Here is a 19,977-nt window from a genome sequence, read left to right on the forward strand (position 1 = left end):
TGCCATCCCCTTGGGGGTTAGGGTTCAACATATGAACTTTGGGGGGGACGCAAACATGCAGTCAGTAACACCCAGACTTAACACTTTAAGTAATCTTGCCATGTTTAATTTATAAAAAATATTTTAAAGTAAATTACCAATATCAAGATATTTCACCTCTAAATACTTAAATAGACATCTCTAAAATTTCAGGATTCTTTTCTATATAACCACAATATATGTAATCAACATAACAAAATTAATAGAAGTTCCTCTTTATCTAATACACATTCACACTTCCTCAGTTGTCCTCCAACTGCTTCTTGAAATCAAGATTCAATCAAAAGTCATGGACTGTTACAGATTTGGTTATTAGGACCCCCACCCCCCGAGTCTCCCTCATTATCAGCATCCTGCAACAGGCTGTTATATTTGTTACTGTGGATGAAACTACATTGACACATCAGTATCATCCAGAATCCATAGTTTACATTAGGGTTCACTGTTGGTGTTTTATATTCTATGGGTTTTGACAAATGCATAATGATATGTATTCACCATTATAAAATCTCACAAAATAGTTTAACTGCCCAAAAAGTTATCTGTGCTCTGAGTTATTAGGACTTTTAGTTTTCTCCAAATTTAATTCTCTCTATATTCTGAATTTAGAGTATAACCCATTTTCTCTCCACCCCTTTTTCTTTTTTTTTTTTTCCAGAGACTTGCCTGTCTCACAGGCTGGAATGCAGTGATGCGATCTCACTCACTGCAGCCTCTGCCCCCCGGGTTCAAGTGATTCTCATGCCTCAGCCTCCCAAGTCGATGGGATTACGGTCACCTGGCACCACGCCTGGCTAATGTTTGTATTTTGGTAGAGGCAAGGTTTTGCCACGTTGGCCAGGCTGGTCTCAAACTCCTGTCCTCAGGTGATTCACCTGCCTCGGCCTCCCAAAGTGCTGGGATTACAGGCGTGAGCCACCGCGCCTAGCCTTCTTTTTCTTGACATTGACTTGTTGAAGAGAGGAGGCCAGGCTATTGTCCTGTAACATCCCATGTGTGTTGACTTGTTTCCTCTGATTGTCTTTTGCCTTCTAAATCGTAGTTTCTGTCAACTGGAAATTATATCTAAAAGCTTTGATTGGGTTAGGTTAAACATTTTGGGGAGAAAGAATACTTTGTAGGTGATCTTGATAGATTAATTTCAGGTTAAACACTTGTGGGGAGGAATATAGTTTTTTTTGTTTTTTGGGTTTTTTTTTGTTTTTGTTTTTGTTTTTGAGACAAGGTCTCAATTGGTAGCCCAGGCTGGAGTACAGTGGCACGATCATGGCTCACTGCAACCTTGACCTTCCCAGCTCAAGCAATCCTTCTCCTGCCTCAGCCTTTCAAATAGCTGGGACCACAGGTACATGCCACCCATGCCTAATGAACTTTTTTATTTGTATTGAGATAGGGTCTCACCGTGTTGCCCAGGCTGGTCTCAAGCTCCTGAACTCAAGCAGCCCTCCTGCCTCGGCCTCCCAAAGTGCTGGGATTACAGGCTCAAGCCACCATGCCCAGCCTATAGTATTCGTTATAGGTGATCTTGTATATTTCATATAGCATCACATAAGGAAGCCAATAATGTTTGGTAGTACTTAAATTGAGTAAAGGTGACAGCTTGTAAATAATATTAGAAAGTAATATTTTCCCCCTTATAAGAGCAAGTGAGTATTGGCGCAATGCTTAGAAATCCTGCCTATATATCTAGTTTCCCATTATCCTTTTACTTGTGTGTTTTAGCATCCTTGCCTGAGTCAGTTATTTTATTAGGAGTGTCAAAGAGGTTATTTTTCTAATTTTTTTTAACATTTATGATTGGCTGCCATGCTTTTGTACAAATGAGCTTTTGCTCATCCACTAAGGCTATTTGGTTATCCTTAAACTTATTGTTTTCTTTTTGAGACAGGGTCTTACTCTTGGTCAGACTGGAGTACAGTGGCTCTATCACAGCTCACGGCATCCTCTAACTCCTGGCCTCAAGCAATCCTCCTGCCTCAGCCTCTCAAGTAGCTGGGACTATCGGCCCATACCACCCATGCCTGGCTAATTTTTAAAAAATATTTTGTGGAGATGAAGGTCTCGTTGTGTTGCTCAGGTTGGTCTTGAACTCGGAGGCTCACACAATCCTCCTGCCTTGGCCTCCTAAAGTTCTGGGATTACAGGCATGAGCCACTGTGTCTGGCCATCCTTAAATGTTATACTGAGATGCAATTTTTATGGGGAAGGAGTAAAGGATTAATTCTTTTTTGTAATTATCAATTTTCAGAGTAAGGCCCCCGTGGTGTTTCTGTGTCTATTTGTCCTCAGATCTATTCATTGCCCGGAATTCCCTACCTGGGAGGTGGGCTGGGAGAGGGAGATAGGTGACCCCTACGGTTTCGCTTCCCCATCTTCTATCTCCTGATACTGGAAGACTGAAGAGAGTGAAGGTCAGAGCCAGTGTATCGCCCCCGTCTACTCCTGGGTTTCTAGGATTTCATAACTTTATCGTTTGTTCACTTTATTTTTTCTTAGTTTATAGAAAGTGATACTTTTTTTTTTTAATTTATGAGGCTGATACCAAGTTTCTTTTTAAAATAAATTTAAATAATAACTGTGATTCTTATAGGGCACAGATGAGGCAAAAATTGTAAGAAGTCCATGATCTAAAGATTAGGAAACTATTTGAAGCAAAATCGAGTGTGGAAATCTGGACAGTGTCAGTGAGATTGAACAGAGGGACTGGATATGGGTTATTAAGAAGCTGAATAGGCCGGGCGCGGTGGCTCAAGCCTGTAATCCCAGCACTTTGGGAGGCCGAGACGGGCGGATCACTAGGTCAGGAGATCGAGACCATCCTAGCTAACACGGTGAAACCCCATCTCTACTAAAAAATACAAAAAACTAGCCGGGCGAGGTGGCGGGCGCCTGTAGTCCCAGCTACTCGGGAGGCTGAGGCAGGAGAATGGCATAAATCCGGGAGGCGGAACTTGCAGTGAGCTGAGATCCGGCCACTGCAGTCCAGCCTGGGCGACAGAGCCAGACTCCGTCTCAAAAAAAAAAAAAAAAAAGAAGCTGAATAGACTTCCTATTAAATTGAAGGTAGAAAGAGAAGGGGCCGGGCGCGGTGGTTCACGCCTGTAATCCCAGCACTTTGGGAGGCCGAGGCGGGTGGATCACCTGAGGTCGGGAGTTCAAAACCAGCCTGACCAACATGGAGAAACCCCGTCTCTACTAAAAATACAAAAATTAGCCAGGCATGGTGACGCATGCCTGTAATCCCAGCTACTCGAGAGGCTGAGGCAGGAGAATCACTTGAACCCGGGAGGCAGAGGTTGTGGTGAGCTGAGATCGCGCCATTGCACTCCAGCCTGGGCAAAAAGAGCGAAACTCCGTCTCAAAAAAAAAAAAAAAAAAAAAAAGAGAGGAAGGAATCTAGGATGTTATCTGGTTTCCTGGCTTGGGTGATTGTGCTTCAGTTAGAGATAGGGAATAGAAGAAAGGCACATTTTTCGTTTCTATTACTAGTGAAGAATGAGGTTCAAATATGAAGGACAGGAGATACTAAGTCAAAACTTGCATGTTTTTTTCCAGTCATTTTAAGAAGGTACAGATGTTTAACAAGGTTATATGCAGCAATGTCTTTTGGATAATGAGCTGAAGTAGAGGAAAGTGAGCGAAAGTAGTTTCTGTGTTGGAAATTCACTAATGACCCATTTTACTCTTTTAAACACTTGTCTGACACTTTGTATAAAGTAGGTGCTCAATAAGAATCGGTTAACTTAAGTCTAAAAACTGGAATCTCTCTTCTGTTTCTGTGCCTGGTATGTTTCTTTTTTTTTTTTTTTTTTTTGAGACAGAGTCTCGCTGTGTCGCCCAGCCTGGAGTGCAGTGGCCGGATCTCAGCTCACTGCAAGCTCCGCCTCCTGGGTTTAGGCCATTCTCCTGCCTCAGCCTCCCGAGTAGCTGGGACTACAGGCGCCCGCCACCTCACCCGGCTAGTTTTTTGTAATTTTTAGTAGAGACGGGGTTTCACCGGGTTAGCCGGGATGGCCTCGATCTGCTGACCTCGTGATCCGCCCGTCTCGGCCTCCCAAAGTGCTGGGATTACAGGCTTGAGCCACCGCGCCCGGCCATGTTTCTTATTAACGTCTGTTTTCTACAGCAGTCTTTTGCTGTCTCTTTGATCGCAAGGATTATTCTTTGATTAGCAGAGTTGAAAACTCAACTCCATAAAAAATTTTTTTGAAAACCTGATAGAGTAGTTACAGCTAGTGATTTGATTATTTTTTAATTTATCATCAAAGAGCAGACTTTTTGGGTTTTAACTAAATACTTCTATTTAGAGCCCATTTTGATGACCTAAATCAGAATTTATTACTTTTACATTTTTTATAGAATGGCTTTAAGTGTCATTGTATGTCCGAATCTCATCAGAGACAACTATTGCTGGCTTCAGAAAATCCTCAGCAGTTTATGGATTATTTTTCAGAGTAAGTAACTCAAAGAACTCTTTATCTTATAAGCTTTATTCAGTTGAACACTTAATAGATGGTTAATATTTTAAATATTGGAAGTTCTATTATTTCTTATATGTTAACATAACTGTATTCTCTCTATGCTTAGTTTTTATCTTCTCTTGAAAATTAATCATACTCTTAAGACTGTTACAAAATTATTTCTCACAACTTAGTTTTTCCTTTCTTCCACTTCAAATATATGAAGCTGTCTTTCATTCTAACACACTTGTGACAAAGAACATAGGTTCTGCGTTCAGACTTCCCAAACTCAAATCCTTCTCCATTTAAAAACTGTATGCCTTTGGATGACCTACTTACGTTTTCCTGTGGTTTATTCTCCTCATCTCTAAAATGGTGCTAAAAAGCCAGGCGAGGTGGCTCACACCTGTAATCCCAGCACTTTGGGAGGCCAAGGCGGATGGATCACAAGGTCAGGAGTTCAAGACCAGTGTGGCCAAGATGATGAAACCCCATCTCTACTAAAAATACAAAAATTAGCCTGACGTGGTGGTGGACGCCTGTAATCCCAGCTACTCAGGAGGCTGCGGCAGGAGAATTGCTTGAACCCGGGAGGCAGAGGTTGCAGTGAGCTGAGATTGCACCACTGCGCTCCAGCCTGGGCGACACAGCAAGGCTCCGTCTCAAAAAAAAAAAAAAAAAAAATTGGCACTAAAAATAGCAGCCTCTTCTAAATATTGCTGATCCTTCATAGAGTTTATATGAAGGTCAATGAATTAATATTTTATGAGTGCTTAGAAGAGTGCCTATATTCAATTCAGATTAGCTGTTTTTACAATTACCATTGATAACCATCTCTTTGCTTGTTACCATCTCTTTCTTTCCAAACTTCTAGACATTTTGGTCCTAGGACCCCATTATACTTATAAAAAATATTGAAGACCCCAAGAACTTCTGTTTATGTGGGTTATATGTATCAACACAGAAATCAAAACAAGTTTTTTTTAAAAAATTGGTTTATAAATTATTGAGACAGAGTTTCACTCTTATTGCCCAGGCTGGAGTGCAGTGGCATGATCTTGGCTCACTGCAACCTCTGCCTCCTGGGTTCAAGCGATTCTCCTGCCTCGGCCTCCCAAGTAGCTGTAGCTGGGATTACAGGCATGCACCACCATGCCCGGCTAATTTTTTATATTTTTAAGAGAGAAAGGGTTTCGGCATGTTGGCCATGTTGGTCTTGAACTCCTGACCTCAGGTGATCCACCCGCCTCAGCATCCCAAAGTGCTGGGATTACAGGCGTGAGCCACCGTGCCCAGCCATAAATTAATTTTTAAAAATAATACACTTATGTGTTAAAGTTAATAATGTTTTTAATGAAAAACAAGTACATCTTCTAAATTTTAAAACATGCATTGTTTTACATCTTTGCAAATCTCTTCAATGTCTCACCTAATAGAGGCCAGTTGAATTCTTGAATCTCCGTCTGCATTTAGTCTGTTGGGAAATGTTTTGATTGAAGCACAGAAAGAAAATCCAGCCCTTGAGTTCACAGTCTAGTAAGGAAGAAAGAAAAATCCAGCCTTTACATAGATATGTAGTTGGAAGCAGGGGGAGTATTTTAATAATATTTTCAGATAATTTTCTTCCTTGATACTACATCAGAACACAATGCATGGCAGTGTCTTAAAGATTAGTTCCAGTGGGGACTCTGAAACCAGGTCAGTGAACCTTTTGTACTCTGTTACATTAAAATCCATGGGTTGTCTTTGATTTTGAGTGACTCTTATACCCCATGCATGATTTTGTAACATGCACTGGTCATTTTAAAACTTATCATTTCACTGACTTTCATAGATCTTCCCAATGGTGACAGATTTTATCAAACAATGTCATAAAATCATTCATTAATGTCAACACTGAAGTCATCAGAAACATCTTTAAAAGTATTGGGAATTATGTCAGCCTCACAGTGGCAGATACTAGTTTGAGAGTTCAGATTTTATCATTGGCAACAAATACTGTCAGTTGTTTCCCTTAATGTGACAGACACACTTTATTTTTTAGAAACTGTTTGCCAAATACTCAATTTGGAATAATGGTAGTGTATATATCAGGTATTATTTCAAATAAAAATGTTGTTCCATGAAAAAGACATTTCAGCTCACAGCTCACCACGTGCTTTTCTCAGGCCAGCTGTTGTTCAGCAGCAGAAGTGGTTCATTCATAAATTTCATTTCCTGACACACAGCGTTAGACGTGAACTGGAGGGCTGACATTTGATACAGTCCTAATTCTGACTGCAAGTGTATGATGGTAAAGAACGCTTTGACCGCTAGCGTGGTTTGGGCTCACTGCTTGCTGCCTTGACTTTGCTAAGCTGCCAGCGAGCTTTCCCTCCATGGCTTTTATACCATCAGTGCAGATAACACGGTGACAGAGGCGACAGTTGTTTATCTGTGAACCACCTCAAACCATCTCGAGTGGCATGTGGTGCATGTGCTGTGCTGGAAAGCACCGTTTTGGCAAGAGCCAGCTCCACCCAGTGCCCTCCTCTCCACTCCTGTTCACTCCCCGGTCCCCTGGAGACTGACTTCCGCCCCTTCGGGGCCTGAAGAGTCCCTCACGCCTTTTCCATCTTCATCATCCTTGATCTTTCTTCTTACCTCTTCACTGACACCCCTGTCTTTCATTCTTTCATAGTTTTCCTGCTCCTACTCCCACTGTGCATCTTTCTTCATCAACCCCGTTCCTCTCTAGCTCCTCATACAGGAAAGTTCTTCCAGATGCCCACGTGACTCCTTCTCACCCCACTGCACACGGTCTCCTGGAGTCCCGTTATTCTTTTAACTGTTACCTTTCTGTCCGAATGATTCCGAAATCTTGATGTTTATTCCTAACATCTGCTTTTGAGTTACAGATTTTTTTTCCCTTCCTGGGTGATCTAATCTGTTTCTGAAGGCTGTGTCAAAGTTAACGTTTCTGAAGTTGAACTCAGTATTCTCTCCACACAACTTTCTTTCTTTCTTTTTTTTTTTTTTGTTTGAGGGGCAGGGAGAGGGGGGATGGAGTCTCACTCTGTCACCCAGGCTGGAGTGCAGTGGCACAATCTCGGCTCACCACAACCTCCGCCTCCCAGTTTAAGCGGTTCTCTTGCCTCAGCCTCCTGAGTAGCTGAGATTACAGGCACGTGCCACTGCACCTAGCTAATTTTTGTATTTTTAGTAGAGAAGGGGTTTCACCATGTTGGTCAGGCTGATCTTGAACTCCTGACCTTGTGATCCACCCGCCTCAGCCTCCCAAAGTGCTGGGCTAAGCACCTGTCTTTTGTTTTACTAAGACAGGGTCTCTGTGCCCAGGCTGGAGCATGGTGGTGCAATCATAGCTCACTGCAGCCTCTATCTCTCTGGCCTAAGTGATCCTCTCACCTCAACCACTCAAGTAGCTGGGACTACAGGCCTGGCTACTTTTTTTTTGTTTAGCAGAAATCAGGCCTCACCACTGTTGCCCTGGCTGGTCTTGAACTCCTAGGCTCAAGCGATCTTCCCTCCTCAGCCTCCCAAAGTGCTGGGATTACAAGTGTCAGCCACCTCACCCAGCCAAGCCTACTTCTTCTTCTGTGCTGGCGAATAGCCATCTCCCACCCTCCTCAGCTGTAAACCGCAAGTCCTCTTGGAATTTCCATTTGTCAGTTGTCCTGCACAACGTCCTTTATACTATGTCCTTTCCATTCTCACTGGCCTAGCAGTAGTTCTCTGCATCTCTCAGCTGAAGTATTTTAGTGAGGTTCTCACTGGTCGCCCAGCCTGCAGCTTCAGCCCCTTCTGTACGTGTTTTATACCAGTGATTCACAAACTGCTGAGTGCATCAGAGTCACCCGACTTCTGAGGCAGTCAGTGTGGGGCAGGGCTGGGGTCTTTTAGTTTCTGTCAAGTTCTCAGCGGCTGATGCTGCTGGTCTAGAGGCCACAATTTGAGAATTATTGTTCTCTGCTGTCTACCAGATTTTAACACATTTCTCCAAAGTTTTAAAAATATATTTAAAAATTTTTAATACTATATATATGTGTGTATGTATATATATATACGTGTGTGTGTATATATATATACATGTGTGTATATATATACGTGTGTGTATATATATATTTATATATATATTTTTTTGAGACAGAGTCTCACTCTGTCCCCTAGGCTGGAGTACAATGTCATGATCTCCGCTCACTGCAACCTCCGCCTCCCAGGTTCATGTGATTCTCCTGCCTCAGCCTCCCGAGTAGCTGTGACTACAGGCACCCGCCACCACACCCGGCTAATTTTTTGTATTTTTAGTAGAAATGGGGTTTCACCGTGTTAGCCAGGATGGTCTCGATCTCCTGACCTCCTCGTGATCCGCCCACCTCAGCCTCCCAAAGTGCTGGGATTACAGGCATGAGCCAACGTGTTGAGCCTTTTTTTTTTTTTTTTTTTTTTTTTTTAAGACAGGGTCTTGTTCTGTGGCATAGTCATGGCTTACTACAGCCTTGACCTCCTGGGCTCAGGCAGTCCTCCTGCTTCATCCTGCCATGTAGCTGGGAACATAGATGCACGCCACCACACCTGGCTAATTTTTAAATTTTTTTTGTTTAGAGATAGTGTCTCACTTTGTTGCCCAGGCTGGTCTCAAACTCCTGGGCTCAAGTGATCCTCCTGTCTCAACCTCCCAAAGTCCTGGGATTACAGGTATGAGCCATCGCACCCGGCCCAAACAAAATTATTTAATGCTTTTCTATTGACTGCACAAAACTCAGCCTCTTTCGCGTGACATTCAAGGTACTTCAAAAATTAGCCAAACCTTATTTTGGTTTTCCAGCCACATCATCTCCCTTATTCTACTCTACCCTCCCTCTCACTCTGATTTTTATCAGCCATAAATTTTAGTCAAATTAAGCCATTTCTCAGATATGTGAGGCTTTCATGTTTCTTTGCCAGCTGGAAAGAACTTTCTCTTGCAGTTCACCTCTAGGGTTCTACTTATCCTTCACCGCCCACAATAAAATCACCTCTGGGCGTCTCCTGTGACTCTTTCAATGATATTTTGTTACGTTTCTTTTTCATTATGATTGGTTCTGCTAGATTGTAACCTCCTTGAAAGTTAAGATTTATGTCTTATTCACCTAGGTTTATCTAGCACTTACTACAGTGTACCCAGCTCAGAGCCACATATTAAGTGCCAATTTCACGTGGAATCAGGGCAGTTTTGTTATCATAGATAGACTGGGGTCATTATGCCACCATCAGTGGCACTAACAGACTTCATGAAGGAACCATTCCGAAGGTACATGGTAACTTTTTCTATGACTGCTTTACCAAGACAAAACATTTCAACTCCAAACTGTCTTTTAACTTAATCCTTAAAAGCTGTAATCTTTTGGAGTTCTTTCCTTGATCAGTTTTTAAAGGTTCATAGCCATATTCATGTAGATGTTTAATATATCGTTTGGGCATTAAAACTATACTGGCTGGATGCAGTGGCTCATGCCTGTAATCCCAGCAACTTGGGAGGCTGAGGCAGGTGGATCACCTGAGGCCAGGAGTTTGAGACCAGCCTGTCCAACATGGTGAAACCCCATCTCTACTAAAAAATTAAAAAAAAAAAATTAGCCGGGCGTGATGGTAGACCACTGTAATCCCAGATATTTGGGAGGCTGAGGCAAGAGAAATCACTTGAACCTGGGAAGTGGAGGTTGCAGTGAGCTGAGATCATGATTGTGCCATTGCACTCCAGCTTGGGTGACAAGAACGAGACTCCATCTCCAAGAAAACAAAAACAAAAAACTATACTACTGCTTAAATTTCAGAAAGATTATGCTTTATGTTTGTAGAAATTACCTTAATGCTTTCCTTTCTTTCTTTATTAGGGAATTCCGAAATGACTTTTTAGAACTTCTCAGGAGACGCTTTGGTAAATATTTTAAGTATTGTGCAAATAATAACTTTATAAATCACATAATCTTCTGAGGATCATCAGTGTCGTATTTTGTTCTCAGGCACTAAAAGGGTCCACAACAACATTGTCTACAATGAGTACATCAGCCACCGAGAGCACATCCATATGAATGCAACTCAGTGGGAAACTCTGACCGATTTTACTAAGTGGCTGGGCAGAGAAGGTAAGAATGAGATTTCAAAGTTGCTTTTTCTTTCCCATTTCTAATCTTTGTAGGATGAGATGTTTGGGATAAGAAAAGAAAAAAAATTGGGTCAATGTTTTGCTTATTCATCATGTTACTTGATTCCATTTTGGGAGCATAATTTCTGCCTTAAGTTAATAGAACATCATATAACCATTGGGTATTAAATACTTAGATAGAATTGAATAAACACTATGCAAGATAATGCAGTTGTCTCTCGGTATCCATCGGGGATTGGGTCCAGGACCCCTTGCTGATAACCAGAGTTCACAGATACTCAAGTCCCTTATATAAAATAAAATGATATAGTACTTGCGTATAACCTATATACATCCTCCCTCGTACTTTAAATCATCTCTAGATTTCTTGCAGTATTTAATACAATGTAAATAGTTTTTATACTCTCTTGTTAGGGAAAAATGAGAAGGAAAAAATGTCTGTGCATGTTCAGTACAGATGCAACCATTCGTTTTTCTTTTTTTGAATATTTCTCACCCACAGTTGGTTGAATCCATATATAGTATCTAGATTTCATTAAATATAAATATGGAAAATCCCATTTGCTGCATGAATTTGTGTATTTGCATGTATTTTAGTATATTTGGTGTTCTGTTTTGTTTTTGAGACTTGAGTCTCACTCTGTTGCCCAAGCTGGAGTGCAGTGGCGCGATCTCAGCTCACTGCAATCTCCACCTCCCAGGTTCAAGCTATTCTCCTGCCTCAACCTCCTGAGTAGCTGGGATTACAGGTGTGTGCCACCATGCCCAGCTAATTTTTGTATTTTTAGTAGAGACGGGGTTTCACCATGTTGGCCAGGCTGGTCTTGAGTTCCTGACCTCAAGTGATCCGCCTGTGTCAGCCTCCTAAAGTGCTGAGATTACATGTGTAAGCCACAGTGCTCGGCCTGATTTGAGTGTATTTGAATGAATAAATATGCAGCGATGAAACACATTCATATTTATGTTTTGCTTTGATTGTATGCTAATTTATAGTGGCGGCTGTTTTTTTAAGGCTTGTGCAAAGTGGATGAGACACCAAAGGGCTGGTATATTCAGTACATAGACAGGGACCCAGAAACTATTCGCCGGCAACTGGAACTGGAGAAAAAGAAAAAGCAGGACCTTGATGATGAAGAAAAAACTGCCAAATTTATTGAAGAACAAGTGAGAAGAGGCCTGGAAGGGAAGGAACAGGTGGGCAAGCAATATCATCCTGAGAAGCAATGTCCAAAGGTCTAAAGAAGCACAATGGCTTGGTTTTTTGTTTTTTTTGTTTTTTGAGACGGAGTCTTGCTCTGTTACCCAGGCTGGAGTGCAGTGGCACAATCTCAGCTCACTGCAACCTCTGCCTCCCGGGTTCAAGCAATTCCCCTGCCTCAGCCTCCTGAGTAGCTGGGACTATAGGCGCTGCCACCATGCCCAGTTAATTTTTATATTTTTAGTAGAGACAGGGTTTCACCATCTTGGTCAGGCTGGTCTCCAACTCCTGACCTCAGGTGATCTGCCCGCCTCAGCCTCCCAAAGTGACAGGATTACAGACATGAGCCACCACACCCGGCCAGCTTGTGTTTTTTCAGCATTGAATCAAGTTTCTGTGCGTACTGTTCCTTAACTAAGAGGAGAACCAGCCTGGTGTCAAGAGCACATTTGATTTACTAACTTCATAATCTTGTATAATTACGTAGTCTCTCCAAACCTCAATTTCCTTATATCTCAATAGAGACGCTACCTAATGGGAAGACATATACACAGATCATTTCAACTGATTATAATTAATTCAGTACTGGAGGTAAACGCAGCGTGTGGAAACATAGAGAAGCAATGTTTACTCTGGCCTGGGGACGATAGGGTATTTGAGGGTGGATACAACCTCAGTGCCCAGGAGTCTTGAAGAATCAGTGGGTGCAAGCCAGATGAATGGGGAGGGAAGGAGCTGAGGTGTTAGAATAACTAGGTTGAGGCATTTATTTCAACATATATTTGTCAGCGCCTCCACTGTGCCAGGATTCTTATAGGTGCAGGGAATACTCAGTGAACAAAAGGTACAAAAAACTCTCTCCTGTGGCTTACTTTTGTTTTGTTTTTTTTTTGAGACGGAGTCTCACTCTGTCACCCAGGCTGGAGTGCGGTGGCGCAATTTCAGCTCACTGCAACCCCCGCCTTGTGGGTTCAAGTGATTCTTGTGTCTCAGCCTACCAAGTAGCTGGGACGACAGGCATAAACCACCACGCTGGGCTAATTTTTTGCATTTTTAATAGAGACGGGGTTTCGCCATGTTGGCCAGGTTGGTCTCAAACTCCTGACCTCAGGTGATCCCCCCCTCCTCAGCCTCCCAAAATGCTGAGATTACTGGCATGAGCCACCACGCCCAGCCTTCTGTGGCTTATATTCTAACACTTGTGTGTGAGCAGGCAAATATAGCCTGGTGTGTATGTGAAACTGAGTGGTTTTTGAACTGTTTATTGAGCTCTAACATACATTGATTAAAGTGTATGAGGTGCATTAATCTTATGTGTACAGTTCACTGAACTCTTACAAATATATGTGTGTAGAAAGAGTGACAGATAACGTGTGGAACCACCACCCAGATAAAGATATAGGACTTTTCTAGTATCCCAGAGGGTTTCCTCATGCTCATTGCCGATTAATACCCCATGTCCCAGAAGTAACCATTGTTCCAATATACCACTATTGATTATTCATTAGTTTAGTCTGTTCTTGAACAGACTTTAAAAAAAAAAAGTTTTTGCTTTTCCTAAAGTTTATTGCCTTATATTTTTGTTATTTCCTGTTTAAGTTGTAATAGAAATAAGAATATAGGTAAACCTCTGCCGTTTGGTACAGAAAAGCTACTTTTGGTATTTAGAATAATTCTCAATTGGATAATATATGCAAAGGATGTAAGTTCTAATTTTTTTTGAGAGACCGTGTCTCTCTGTCACCAGACTGGAATGCAGTGGCGTGATTACAGCTCACTGCACCCTTGACCTCTGGTGCTCAAGTGAACCTGTTGCTTCATATGAGTAACTGGGACTATAGACAGGCACCACCATGCCTGGCTAATTTTTTTTTTTTTTTTTTTTTTTTTTGTAGAGATGGGGGTTCTTGCTATGTTATCCAGGCTGGCCTCCAACTCCTGGCCTCAAGCATTCCTCCTGCCTGAGCTTGGCCTGCCAAGGTGCTGGGATTACAGGCATGAGCCACCATGCCCAGCCAAAGCATGTAATTTCTTTTGTTTTTTGTTTTTTGATTTTTTTTTGAGACAGCATCTTGCTCTGTCACCCAGGCTGGAGAGTGCAGCGGCACGATCTCGGCTCACTGCAACCTCCACCTCCCAGGTTCAAGCGATTCTCCTGCCTCAGACTCCCAAGTAGCTGGGATTACAGGCGCCCGCCACCACACCTGGCTAATTATTTTTAGTAGAGACGGGGTTTCACCAAGTTGGCCAGGCTCATCTCACTCTTTCGCCCAGTCTGGAGTGAAGTGGCGCGATCTCAGCTCACTGCAACACTCACCCCCTGGGTTCAGGCGATTCTCCTGGCTCAGCTTCCTGAGTAGCTGGCATTACAAGTGCCCGCCATCATACCCGGCTAAATTTTTGTATTTTTAGTAGAGACAGAGTTTCACCATGTTGGCCAGGCTCGTCTCGAATGTCTGACCTCAGTTGATCCACCTGCCTTGGCCTCCCAAAGTGTTAGGATTACAGGCGTGAGCCACCGTACTGGGCCAAAAACATGTAATTTCTTTTTCTTTTCTTTTCTTTTTTTTTTTTTTTTTTTTTTTTTTGAGACAGAGTCTCATTCTGTTGCCCAGGCTGGAGTGCAGTGGCACAATCTTGGCTCACTGCAACCTCCGCCTCCCGGGTTCACGTGATTCTCCTGCCTCAGCCTCCTGAGTAGCTGGGATTACAGGTGCACACCACCATGCCCAGCTAATTTTTTGTGTATTTTTAGTAGAGACAGGATTTCACTACGTTGGCCAGACTGGTCTCAAACTCCTGACCTCGTGATCTGCCCACCTCAGCTTCCCAAAGTGCTGGGATTACAGGCATGAGCCACCACATCCAGCCAAAAGCATGTAATTTCTTCATTAGGATCTTAATCACTTGCGTGTTAGAGCTGCCTGGCAACACAGGTAGCAAGTCATAATTTAGGCCTATTGAATGGTGATAGTAAATGCACTGTACACCAAAACCTTAAAACTTTCTTTTTTTTAGGAGGCCCCTACTTTTACGGAATTAAGCAGAGAAAATGATGAAGAGAAAGGTAGTTTTATTTTTTCTTTTCTTTCTTTTTTTAAACATAGATGCTTTTATATTGGTTTTGTCAAAAATGCAACTTGTCAACATATCTGGGAGTAAGACATCCAATCTGTCTGAGTTACATTATTCTTATTGATTTAATGAAAAGATAATACTAATGAATTAATTAGATAGGCTAACTGAAGCTGCAAGTAACAAAATTGACTACAGTTAGCTTAAACAATAAGGAAATATCTTGCCATAATAAGAATCTCAGAGGTAAGGTTCTGCATGCTGTATGGACACAAGGTAGCTGCCAACACGCCAGCCATCACATGCAGACTCTGCATTGTCGTGAGGGTGGCAGAGAGCATCTCTGGATGCTCTTCTAGAATCCTGTTAGGAGCAAGGATACTTTTCCAAGAAAACACTCCTCCCTTCAATAGATTTCCTTTCAGATGTCATTGGCCAGAACTGTGTCACACGTCCACCCAAAAAGCAGTCACTGGGATTATGTTGATTGGTATAGACAATCAGAATTTACCCCAGAGATGAAAATGGTGTTATGTCCCCCGAGCCACAGGCAAGAGGTATGGAGACCTAAACAGAATTGGAGTACTGTTCCCCAGGGGAAATAGGGATAGAGCAGGGAAGTGCCTGTGTGGTCTGCCACGGTGACATGGCGTGCAAGGTTCCTCCTGTTCTATGATTGTCAGTCTGGGACGTTTTACAGGAATATGTGGTCTCCGCATAGGAACATTTTAGCTCTCGTTTATTGAAAATGTCCCTGAGATCCTCTGTGAACACTTTGTAGTATCTGAGAAGTTTTATTATGATTTTCCTGAAATGTACATGTGGAATAACATTTTTTTCTTCTAGTCACGTTTAATTTGAGTAAAGGAGCATGCAGTTCATCCGGAGCAACGTCTTCCAAGTCAAGGTGAGCTGCATCATTCATGGATATCTTAACACTTTAGGATTTTTGTGAAATATTGGTTACTGCATTTTAAAGTATTGTGAATCTTTTTTTTCTAATTGTAGTTGTAGTTTTCACCTTTTTTTGGTTTTTGTTGGTTGCACTGTTTTCCTGTCAATTGTTCTTTTTTTTTTTTTTTTTTTTAAGAGATAGGGTCTTGCTATGTTGCCCAGGCTGGCCTTGAACTCCTGGGCTCAAGGTGATCTTCCTGCCTCAGCCTCCCAGGTATCAATAGCTGGGATTACAGTCACACCCTACTGTGCCCAGCTAGCAACTGTTCTTTTCCTATTTGCCTGTGATCAGATGATTCTGTTTTGTGAGGAAAGCCTCATTTTGATTATATGTTTCACATGAATAAACTTGCTTCTCCATGAATCCTTCTCCATTTAACAGTTCCTTGTTTGGTATATAAAACTGTTTATTTTCCTGTCTTAGCCCACTTGCCACAGTTTAAATGTTAGCTGGGTATGCATTTTTCTTTCGCTTGCTGCACTGTGAGTTTTCTGAGAATAGAGATTATCAACCTTTCTCCTTAGCCTCCAGTACAGTGTAAATATACCAGGAAACACTCAGTAATCATTACCTGCCCTTCTAGATGGTCTAGCACAGGGTAGGGGTCAGCAAACTTTTTCTGTAAAGAGACGCACAGTAAATATTTTAGGCTTTTTTGGCCAGATGTCTTTGTCACAATAACTGAACTCTGCTGTCGTAGTGAGAAAGCAGCCGTGGACAGCGCATGAAGGAACTGAGCATGGCTGGGTTCCAGTAAATTTATTTACAAAAGCTGGTGGCAGGTGGCAGCTGGCATTTGGCCTTTAGGCTGTTGTTTGCCAAAACCTGGCATAGCATGTGGTCAGGTAGTTCTACCTACTTTCTACATTACTTCTCTTGCAATTTTTAATGTATTCTTTCACCAAATCTTTATTCACTATTTCTGACATGCAGTACATTCAGTTTTGTCATGGAGGTTAAAAAAGATGAGTAAGACAAGATAGTCAAGGACTAGTATCTACTGGAATTTGCTTTTAAACTGGGTGATATTTTCTATGTTACTTAGTACTTTACATGTTTTTTTTTAAGATCTAAGTTTTTCAGGTTTGTTTATAGGTCATTGTTTATTTACACTATTGAATAAGCGGCTAGGAGTATGGAAGGAGATAGATAGGCTGAATCAGCAGTATAGATCAGCTTTAAAATGATTTGCCAGATGTCTTAACTTTGGTCAAAATAATATTTCAAAATTAACACCTACATTAGATATAATCAAGAAATTGGTTATTTGGGTTCTACATCTGGGTACATTCCGGAAGAATTGTCTAACATTGGCATGATATGACCTGGAAGATAGGCTCAAATATAACACACATGCCTTATTGTTTTAGAACGTTATGCATTTCTGTCTGTTCTTTTGAATTATGTGTTACTCCTAGATGTCGATAGATGTTAAAATGGGTTCCAATGTTCCCCAAATTGACCTCCCTTGTATTAGCTTTCTATGGTCGCTGTAACAGATTACCACAAACTGGGTGGCTTAAAACAACAGAAATATATTCTCTCTCTGGAGGTCAGATTCCGAATCAGCATCACTGGATTGAAATCAAGGAGCCTGCCTGCCGGCTGTGCTCTGGGGAAGAATCTGTCCCTTGCCTTTTCCAGCTCTGTTGGCCACTGGCATTACTTGGCTCATGGTTGCATCTCTCCAGTATTTAAGAGCAGCATCTTCAAATGTCTCTTTGCCCCATCCTCACATCGCCTTTTCCTCCAGGTGTCAAATCTCCCTCTACCTTGCTCTTACAAGAAAAGGAACGATTGCAGTTAGGGTCCACCCTGATAATCCAGGCCAAGCTCCTTATCTTAAGATCTTTAACTTTATCTCATTTGCAAAGACCCTTTTCTTAGATAAGGTAACATTGATAGGTTTCAGGGATAAGGACCTGATATTTTTGGGGGTCTATTCAGCCTGCTGTACCCCTATGCCACGCCTTGATATTAGAAAAAAGATTTGTTTTATTTGACCAATTTTGATAATTTATTTGATAAGTTAAGATGTTGTGACGTGAGTCCATGAATAAGGAACAATATAAGTATGTAAATAGTGTCATAGATAATACAACTGAAAGACATCTGATTTTTTTTTCTCTGAGATTATCGTACATAATATAGTTTGGGATTCATTCTTCTGTGGATTTATATCTCTTATATATCTAAAACCTAGAATAAACTAAATGATGTAGATATCAAAGTGGACATTTTAGGCTATGTTGAGGCACGAAAATGAGCCCCTTTATTGGTTGAAAAAGTTTACTTGATTTTCATTTCCGTTTCTTCTTTGGGCTTATCTCCTTTGAGAAGGGCCGGAATTCTCTCTAGTTACTGAAAGCAAAAATGAGGGCCGTTCAAGGAGCCTTCCTTTCCATTTTCTATCTGTTCATATTCATACCTTGCCTTGATTTTATTTTAACTCTGCCTTACCCCTGTCTCAGTCTCTCACCCTTCTAATGGAATCTTGATATTGCCAGCAAAAGGACCTTTCTAAACTTTAGCTCTTACCATGTCACTCATTTCTTAACGTCTCTTGGTTTCGGCATCTCTGAGATGACCTTGAATTTTTTTTACATACTATTAAGTGACTTTTGTGATCCTGTGTGTCTCCTGCCGTTTTCACTCAGCTGTGCCCACTGATTTGTGCTTTCCTAAATGAGCCTGGAGTCTCACCCTTTCTTGCCTTTATATCTGCTATTCCCCTTCCTGGAATGCCCTTTACATCTGTTTTCCCACTTCACCCTGAGGTCTTGCTGGGCTCTTCTTGTCGTCTTTTTTCCCCCATTATTGTCGCATTCTAAGCATTTAATGATGCTGAGTAAATTTTCTTTTTCTTTTTTTTTCTTTGAGACAGAGTTTTGCTCTTTTTGCCCAGGCTGGAGCACAATGGTATGATCTCAGCTCACCATAGCCTCTGCCTTCCAAGTTCAAGAGATTCTCCTGCCTCAGCCTCCCGAGTAGCTGGGAGGACAGGCATGCGTCACCATGCTCGGCTAATTTTTGTATATTTTTAATAGAAACTGGGTTTCACCATGTTGGTCAGGCTGGTCTCAAACTCCTGACCTCAAATGATCCACCCACCTCAGCCTCCCTAAGTGCTGGGATTACAGGCATGAACCACCACGCCAGCCCAGTTCAGTTTTAAGAAGAGTAAATAATAGCCTTAAATAAACTCAAGTGTCTAAGCTGAGATTAACACCAAAATACTGAAATAATTTATAGATGTATTAATATTTGGGGACTCACTGTTGAGAACCTCTGAGTAATCATGGAGATTGGTAGAGGAGCCAGAAGGCAGAAAAATAAGCAAATATATATTTTTTTAAGTGGAGAAAAATCTTCAGAAAATAATAGATTAACGAGCATTTCAAACAGATTACGATAGGAAATAGGTGGTTTGTGAACATGAGACGAGGAAGTGGTAATCACTCAAGCCAAAAATAACCACTTAATCCTAACTCCTCTTTTGCTAGGGTTATTAGTGCCTATTTTGTAGACATATTGTGGTTGATTATGATCTGAATTATCCCTGGATCCCTTGTTCAAAGTATACTTAAATCTAAAGAACATTTAAGTAGAAAGTTGAAGAGCTTATCTTTACATGGACTTGGCCTGTGCAAAACCCATGTCCATTATTTATAGTTGTCACACCCTGCGAAATGCGTTCAGTAATAGAATCAGAGTTTAAATATATGTTCGGTGGGTTGAATTACAGGTCAAAACCCAGTAAGTAAAATTTCACAAAGGTAAATGGAAAGCCTGACAGTTAGGTAAAGAGGAAACAACTCCCATAAAAACAGAGTGACAGAGTCCTGACCTACAATTCTCCATTGAGAAAAGATGTAGGGGTTTTAGTTGACTTCAAACTTAAAGTAACCCAGCAGTTCATCAATCTAATGCTACCTTTAAATGTATCTTTTTTAAAGTCCAAATAAAGGAAAATAATAAATCTGTTGTATTCTCTACTGATCGTATTTTTTTTTCTTGGTGAGCTCCATGGTAGCTTTGTATAAATATTTATCCTTTGCTTCATCTTTTGTAAATATGACACATTAAATGATTAGATGGGTAAAAG

The 19,977-nt window shown here is 41.5% G+C and overlaps 1 protein-coding gene across 2 annotated transcripts in view; it reads left to right on the forward strand.

Annotated features, from left to right (window-relative positions):
* The window catches only part of LOC105494348 (Kin17 DNA and RNA binding protein), a 38,980-nt gene that overhangs the window by 1,512 nt on the left and 17,491 nt on the right, over positions 1–19,977 (forward strand). For both annotated transcript variants that reach the window (XM_024796732.2, XM_011762681.2), the window contains exons 2-7: positions 4,399–4,493; positions 10,373–10,416; positions 10,502–10,624; positions 11,657–11,838; positions 14,861–14,909; positions 15,764–15,824. In XM_024796732.2, coding sequence (XP_024652500.2) covers positions 4,399–4,493; positions 10,373–10,416; positions 10,502–10,624; positions 11,657–11,838; positions 14,861–14,909; positions 15,764–15,824 — 554 coding nt within the window. The remainder of the gene's footprint in view (positions 1–4,398; positions 4,494–10,372; positions 10,417–10,501; positions 10,625–11,656; positions 11,839–14,860; positions 14,910–15,763; positions 15,825–19,977) is intronic.

The sequence above is a fragment of the Macaca nemestrina genome, chromosome 9 (assembly GCF_043159975.1).
Source record: "Macaca nemestrina isolate mMacNem1 chromosome 9, mMacNem.hap1, whole genome shotgun sequence".
In the NCBI taxonomy this organism is placed as follows: Eukaryota; Metazoa; Chordata; class Mammalia; order Primates; family Cercopithecidae; genus Macaca; species Macaca nemestrina.